The sequence below is a fragment of the Protobothrops mucrosquamatus genome, unplaced genomic scaffold, assembly GCF_001527695.2.
Source record: "Protobothrops mucrosquamatus isolate PMUCROS unplaced genomic scaffold, P.Mucros_1.0 scaffold223, whole genome shotgun sequence".
In the NCBI taxonomy this organism is placed as follows: domain Eukaryota; kingdom Metazoa; phylum Chordata; class Lepidosauria; order Squamata; family Viperidae; genus Protobothrops; species Protobothrops mucrosquamatus.
The window spans coordinates 427093-435116 of record NW_015386575.1 but is presented as its reverse complement, the minus strand read 5'-3'; the positions used below and the strand labels follow the sequence as shown (position 1 = coordinate 435116).

The following is an 8024-nucleotide window of genomic DNA, read 5'->3' as shown; positions in this document are numbered from 1 at the left end:
AAGGGCGGGATATAAATCCAAATATAATAATAATAATAATAACTATCACATTTCCTATACAGCAGGATTCCCCAACCTTTGCGGCTTGGCGGCGCAGCTGTGGGAGCGAGAGAGGAACTGGGCCGCATGAGCGCAGGCAGGCGTGCGAGCACGCAGCCCTTGCGCAACTGGTGGGCCAGCACACATATGCACAACTCAACTTGTGCAAATAGCAGCCAGGGCACACGCATGGAAGTGCCCACATACCCCCTGCTTGCGTGAGCTGTGCACGCGCATTCCAGCCAGATATTCACGCAGCCCAATTCCAAATAGCCTGGGGATTGGGAACCTCTACTGTACAGTATACCAATACTACCTCAGGCCTGTCTGGATTTAATTTCACACTATTCTCCCACATGATAAGGCAACAAAATGTTTGAGTGGTTAGTTTCCTAACTATGCTTTCTTGATGTGACCAACAGGAAGGGCAAGGCAGATGAAAGCCATGGATAGAACAGTTTTGGAATGGGAGGAATATTGACTCATGTCTCATCATTAGTTAGACTACTACAATGTGCTCTATATAGGCTGCAATTCATGTCTACACACTCAGTACATCTACTCTAAAATACAGCAGTCTAGTTGCTAGCTGATGCTTGTCCTTAAAAGCCGATTACTCCAGTGCTCTCTAATAGATTTAGACAGTCTACACAACCCTGTTAAAATGCTAGATTTTTGAAATGTGAAAATATCCAACCAGGAAAAATCCCTTCAGATTTTTTTCCACCTTTAATATAGAATATAAACTGCACTTATCAAAAGGCTAAAACAGTGGTGGCGAACCTATGGCACGGGTGCCAGAGGCGGCACTCGCAGCCCTCTCTGTGGGCACGCGTGCCATTGCCCCAGCCTTGCCTCCCCCCGCGACCCCTTCCTCACCAGCAGCCCTCCTGGAGGAGAGTCACCCCCGAGTGTGGCCCATGTGGAGCAGCGCAGCCAAGGACATGGCAACCAGGCAGCGTAGACAACACTCTGCCTTCATGCCCCATCATGCACAGTTGATGCTGCGGGGCGCGGGCAAGGGCATAGCTGCATGGCGCTGCTGGGCTGCCTGGGCGATCTGCGGCGGGCACTGGAGGCAGTGAGTGGCCCTGCAGGCAGGCCGGGTGGGGGCGGGGTGGGGGCAGGGCAGGGGATGGATCAGGGGCGGGGCCAGTTTTTGGGCACTCGGTCTCTGAAAGGTTCGCCATCACTGGGCTAAAAGATACGACACTGGAAGAGGAGTCCCTCAAGTTGGAAGGTGTTCAATATGGTACTGAGGAACAGCAGAGGGCAATTACAAGTAGCGCCAAAAAGAGCGAAGTGACTGAAAAGATGCTCAGCTGTGGATGTGTCTGGTGGTGAAAGGAAAGACCAATACTGTATAGAACAATATTGCATAGGAACCTGGAACATAGTATCTATGAATCAAGATAGGCTAATGTAATCAAACATGAGATGGCAAGATTGAATATCAACATCTTGGGAATCAGTGAACTAAAGTGGAGAAGGGCAAATTTAATTCTAATGAGCATTATATCTATTATTGTGGGCAAGAAGCCCTTAGAAGAAATGAAATAGCCCTCATAGTTAATAAAAGAGTGGGAAAAGCGGTACTGGGGTACAATCTCAACAATGATAGAATGATCTCAGTTTGAATCATAGGCAAACCATTCAACATCACAGTAATCCAAATCTATGCCCCGACCACTGATGCTGAAGAAATTGAAGTTGACTGGTTCTATGAAGAACTACAACACCTTCTAGAACTAACACTGAAAAGAGGTCCTTTTCATCATGTGGGCTTAGAATGCTAAAGTAGGTAGTCAAAAAATGACCAAAACAATAGGCAGGTTTGGACTACAAAATAAAGCAGGGCAAAGGCTAACAGTTTTGTCAAGAGAACACACTGGACATAGTAAACACTCTTTTCCATTTTCCAACAGCCCAAGATGTGACTGTACAGATGGACATGACCAGCTGATAGTACATAAAGACATCCACATTGTACACCACTCATGAATGAAGAAGTGCAAATCTAATCCAAGAGCAAGACTGAAAACGTTTGACTCCAGAGGGACAATTTGAAAAGAACATAAAAAGTTCAAATTTTACTCTGTTAGTCTAACAATTGTAATTCTAACAATTCCATTTTCCCCATGAGTAAACCAGTATCACATAAAAGATATAAAGCAATCATCTGCTGTTGCTCCTCAGCAACAAACACAGCCTCTTCAAATAGTGGTGGCTACACCTAAATGCCACATTACTATTAAATGTATATGTTACCTGCCTCATTAATAAGGCAACTATTAGAATATTAGTAGCTAGTGATGCACTTTTATCCAAACATTTATGTGATCATCTCTTGAAGCACTACAAATTAATTATGTGCTATCTGAAGATGCACCAATAATGTATAAACTGTCTTGAAACTCTTGGTCATTAATTTCATTGGATCATTTTCTAGTATTAAAAGGCTATAAACCTTCATAAATTTTCTTCACAGGTTGTTGGTTTTATAAATATTCACTACAGAAATAGGTAAATTTTCTACCAAGGTTGCACACCTTTTGAGGTAATAACCCCAATAGCAGAATACAGTATAGAAAATCAAAGCCAACATTTCTCATTTCTTCTCCCTTCTTTAACCAGTACAGGTAGTTCTCAACTACAACAGTTCACTTAGTGACTGTTTGAAGCTATAATGGCACTGAAAAAAGTGACTTATGACAGTTTTTCACACAACCGTTGCAGCAACTCCATGGTCATGTGATCAAAATTCAGACGCTTGGCAACTAACTCATATTAATGATGGTTGCAGTGCCCCAAGGTCATGTGATCAATCACCCTTTGCATCTTTCTGACAAGCAAAGTAAACGGTGAAGCCAGATTCACTTAACAACCATATTACTAATTTAACAACTGCAGTAAATCACTGTGGCAAGAAAAATCATAAAATGGGGCAAAATTCGATTAACTGTTTTGCTTAGTAACAGACATTTTGGGCTCAATTTTGTCGTAAGTCAAAACTACCTGTAGCTTCAATGGAGAGACAAGATTATTCTCACATGAGATTAAACTGTTGGTAGGAGCTTCATAAATTTGAATGGGTAGATTTTGGCAAATGCTATAATATATAGATCTGATGCTAGTACCCCACCTACATACTACAGAATCTCCCTTCTAATCGTTTTTTCCTATCTTCTGAATAGCTAAATAAAGAACTTTGTTCTTTTTAAATCTTTCTGTGCCTGCAAAAGGACAGAAGAGGAAGTTATCCTCTTCTCTGGCATCTTTACTTTGGCACATCTGATGTCACTAGTGATCAAATTAGCTATTAAATCAGTAAGGAAGGAGAAAAATAATATATTTACCATCATCCTATACTTAAGATGATTATTTGCAGTATTAAATTTCAAGATACAGAAAAGATACTGGTGCTTCTATATTATAGTTATTTCATCTGTCCTTCCCTTTTGCACATAATTCTTTCTCTTATTTATGTCATTATATATCTGATATATATGTTTTTTACTTGACTCTATTATATCTATGACTTTGCTTATTTTTACATTTTCTTTTACTTATTTTTAATTATACCATTTTCTATCTCTGTTCCATAACTGGAATTTAAATATTATGCAGCAGTTGAATCAGGCAGTCCTTGATTTACAAATGTTCATTTAATGACAGTTCAAAGTTATGATGGTCTTGATAAAAGTGATCTATAATCACCTACTGTCACACCACTCTGGCAGTCACAATCACTAGTGATCACAATTCAAACACTTGCTAAACACTCACATTTACAACCTGTTGCAGGATCCTGTAGTCATATGATCATGATTTGTGACCTTTTTTGCTGATTTAAGCAAAAAATCTCCACCCATTCAGAAAACTGGATTCGCTTAACAACTGTTGTGATTTAATAACTATAAAAATTATTGTAAAATCAACTCTGACTCAACTGATGACCGCAATGACCTATGATGGAAATTCCAGTCCCAACTGTGGTAGTTTGCTGACGACTTCACCTGTCAGAATATTTGTGAAACCCTAACTTAGATTGAGTTTAAAAAGTGGTACCTGTTAACCAGGTATAATTCCAGCCTGAAGTTATTAAAACAAAACTTTTGCACAAGCATAATTACAAGTTTTAAAAGCAAATATTTACAGATGTTTCAGTTTTAGAAATTTGTGACTGGGTGGAAAGCAAAAGGAAGATTGCCAGGATCATTTCTACAGGATCTATCTACTGTACAGATATGTCGTTCTGCCAAGTTTACACTGCTAAAATTGCCTGCCCAGGTTCTACAAGATGTTCGCAATTATTTTATAGTTATTGTTACAAGGCAAAATTTTGTATTTTAATATTGTTAGTTTTGGGATAATTTTTGTGAATCATAATTAGTTCATTAAGATCTGAGGAAATAGCTTTTTGAATTTCCTATTTTAGTAGGTGTATTTAAAGTGAACATGATATACAGACATTGATATACACAAAATATTGCTTGATGACCCAAAAGAATTTTTATCCTATGAGTAATGTTGCAAAACTATGACATCAACAGTGGCATGAGATATCTGCACAGGAAACAAAGAGCTGGAAAGTGCTGAAAAGCTTTTAGTTTCCCTAGATTTTAACTTCACAGTGTTGGTATAAATTGAATTCTAACTGTGTGCAATTTAAATCTTGAATACAGGAAATAATTATAGCAAGAGAGCAGTTTCCTAAATGATATTACCACTCAACCTTATGAAGAGAATCCTTCATAAAGTTGTGTATTTTTTAAAAAAAATTGTAGACCAGCCATACATACGGATGGCATACAAATTTAATAAAAAAAATTGAGTTGGAGAACACCTGAAGATATGTTCTAAACAACCAAAGCATTTGCGTATCCTAAGCTTAATACTTGCTACATAAAATTTTTAGTATCTAGCATATTTAAGCAAATGTCTTTTTTTACCTGTACGTCTAGTTATTCCACAAGAATAAGTAATAAGGTTATTTACTAATTTTGATTTATCACTTTATTTTTATTCCTCCCAATGTGGCTCAAAAATCCCGGGTAAGGGGAAATTTGTCAAACCATAAAGATCCAAGTATAGTCTGCAGCATGATTTCTAAACTAACCCATTTCGAACACTATATAATATTTCCAAACTGAAATATTATACAGCTATTTGGATTCTAACCTTTTTTTCTGGAAGGCATTTTACAAAGATATGTGTAAAAACACACCCTATAAAATCTTTGTGGAGCTGTATCTTTAGTGACCAGTGCTGAAGATAAAAAAGACTCAAGTTTTAAAGAATAAACTTTGCAACTCTACAGCCCTGTACTTGTCAATTATAAGCCCAAAGTTCAATACAGGTTGGTCTGAAATGGGTGAGGTTTATCTACTTGTAATAATTCCTCCATTCTTCTAGAAAAGCTACGAACGAGTCCTAAATTGGGCTGCAACTGGTACCCTTAAATGTTCCTCCCTTTTTGTACTTTGGCAAAGATAGTGAAGCCTTGTCGACTTGAAGCAAAATAAGGCCACATTCTGATCAGGAAGAGATTGTTAGAAAAGCTTTTGTTTCCTTCATCCAGTTTCGGAAGCCTTTCCAACACTACTAGCAAAAATACACCAGAGCAGCTTATTTTGGAACAATTGTGGCAGCACCTGCCCCATAATATACAGATTTATGGAGTAGCAATCATGCGGGTAGTTAAAACTTATGAATTTAAAAAATAATAATTAAGAAGTGTAATTGTTTAAGTGTAAGTGCCTCTCTTCAATGTGTTTTTTTCCTTACATCTTTCAGTTCAATTCTTCGCCTGGTTCACTCCTCTAGAGAGAGAGCGAAGGACTTTGCTACTGGGCGTAGGGAAGGGTAGTAGTTACGCGAGTCCAGCGCTCACAATACCGCCGGTGAATCATCACAGAGTGAAATCCTGATACCTCCTGCTCGCCCCACCCCCCAGAGGGTGAGATTTCACCAAAAGAAAGAGGCCGACATACTGGTGTTTTTTTTAAAACAAACCTAGGGGAAGAGAACCGCCAAGAGGTTAAAAAAAAAAAAAACAACTCAGTAGTAAGCAAAAAAGCCGCGTTTCTTTTCTCTCCCCCTCTTCCTTCTTCGGAGCCCTTTCCCAACCGAGGGATTCCTCCCGAGAAACCCCAACAATACAGGAGCCATAGAGTCACTTCGCAAAGCGATCCATCCAAGCCCCAGTCCTTTAACTCGGAGCCTTTGTTTTTCCATCTCCTGGGGAGACTTCGGCAAAAGAAACGCTGGGCGACCGGGAGGCGGGGGGGTGGGCGGGTGGCGGGAGAAAGGGGGCAAAGGCAGTCGGGGTGGGCAAAATGGGAGGGGGGAGCTCTTCTGCTCTTCCTCGCTGACTTCCAGCCTTACCTGCACAGAGAAACGTTACAGCCCACAAGAGCGGCAGCAGCGATGCCATGGCGGGGAGGGAGGGAGAGACAGAGAGAGGAGTCGCCGGCGGCCAGGAAAAGGAGCGACTCTCGAGCGAATTCCCAACGGACACTCGCTGCCTCGCGCCGCCCTCCTCTGGTCCCCTCGCAGCCCAGCAGGTGAAACGGCCGTCACTTCCGCCCGGCCACAGCCCTGCTGCGTCCTCCGCTGGAGTTGCCGACCTAAGGGCAGCCGAAATCCCAGAGAAAGGCGCTGACCTCTCCTCTCCACTTACTCAGTTGCTCACTCACCCTGGGCAGAAACTCCCAGCAATACAGGCTCCGGGAAATTGCAAAACAGGCAAAAAGCGCCCCCGCTTGCCCTACACTTCCCATAACGCTGGTTTCTCTCTCCGGCACACGCGCAATCCCATAAATAATAGCTACGAGTGCAGAAAGCTTAGGAAAGTGTGTGGGGATTTAGCCACTTCTTCCTAGATCCTTTTTAACTCACCGCGCAATCATGGAAAGGAAGAAATTTGTGTACATGAATGAGAGTCCATAGCTAGCGTTTTACAGAAAAATACATACCATAATCATCTTTGCATATATAGCCCACTGCTAATACTAACTGCGTTCAGACGTTTAACCCCTTTCTCCCCTAACAGGTGAAATCTATGAAAGTAATTACACTAACCTGTGCACAAATTACATGCATTTATCACACATATCGCTGGAAAGACAAAGTCCTATCACAAAATACAGGCCATTGCGATAAAAGCGCTCTAATGGGAAAGAAAGAATGTACAGGATACCTAGAAGTATATCAGCATGAATAAAACAGCAAAATTGCATGAAATTGACACTATATAGAATTTGTAATGAAAACTCCCAGAACTATGATGATTTGCATGCAGCAGATTTTGGAATAACTTAAAACATAGTCAAAGGGACTTTTTTATCTATTTCCTGCCTGGGTCTTTTAAAAATCCCGTGAGTAGGTCTGCTAGATGATTTGGCCAAAACAGCTATTAAATGTAAGTAATGTATATGTTTATCTAGCTTCAACTTCAGAAATATTTATTTAGAGGGGGAAAAAACTATTCATTTATTTGCAAAGCTTATAGGCTGATCTAATTTCCTCTTCAACTGGCATATCTTTTCCTGTATTTAGAAACCACAATATTCGGAAGAAATATTGAACTTGACTATTTAAATAAGGTTAATACAGTCAAATATGCAGATAACTGGTTAAATATATTAGAAGGAGCATTTTTAGAAAAATGCACATTGTTACTATTATGTTCCTTAACTACTTCCAGGAGCTGAGACCGTTTCTCTTAAATCCTGTCCCTGTAGGGATCAGTGTCACCTAAGAAGATGATCAGTAATTTCTTGTGTATGATGATGGCAACCAAGATGTCTCTTATTCTGCTGAAATGAATATGTTAATGTACTGTACAATCTTATGAAATCATTGGTTTCTGTAAATAAACCTACATCTTTTCCCTTTGTAATCTGAGTAACTGTTTTCAGGATAAAATTACAGGGGAAGCAGTAGATGCATGTCATTTTTTCCTCCTGAAAATACAATTGAAA

General features: G+C 40.0%; 1 protein-coding gene across 2 annotated transcripts in view; it reads right to left on the bottom strand.

The window, feature by feature from the left end:
- Window positions 1–6490, bottom strand: part of CXADR (CXADR Ig-like cell adhesion molecule) — a 27703-nt gene extending 21213 nt beyond the window's left edge. For both annotated transcript variants that reach the window (XM_015814126.1, XM_015814125.1), the window contains exon 1: window positions 6427–6490. In XM_015814126.1, coding sequence (XP_015669612.1) covers window positions 6427–6475 — 49 coding nt within the window. In that variant the 5' untranslated portion in view covers window positions 6476–6490. The remainder of the gene's footprint in view (window positions 1–6426) is intronic.
- Window positions 6491–8024: the final 1534 nt, after the last annotated feature.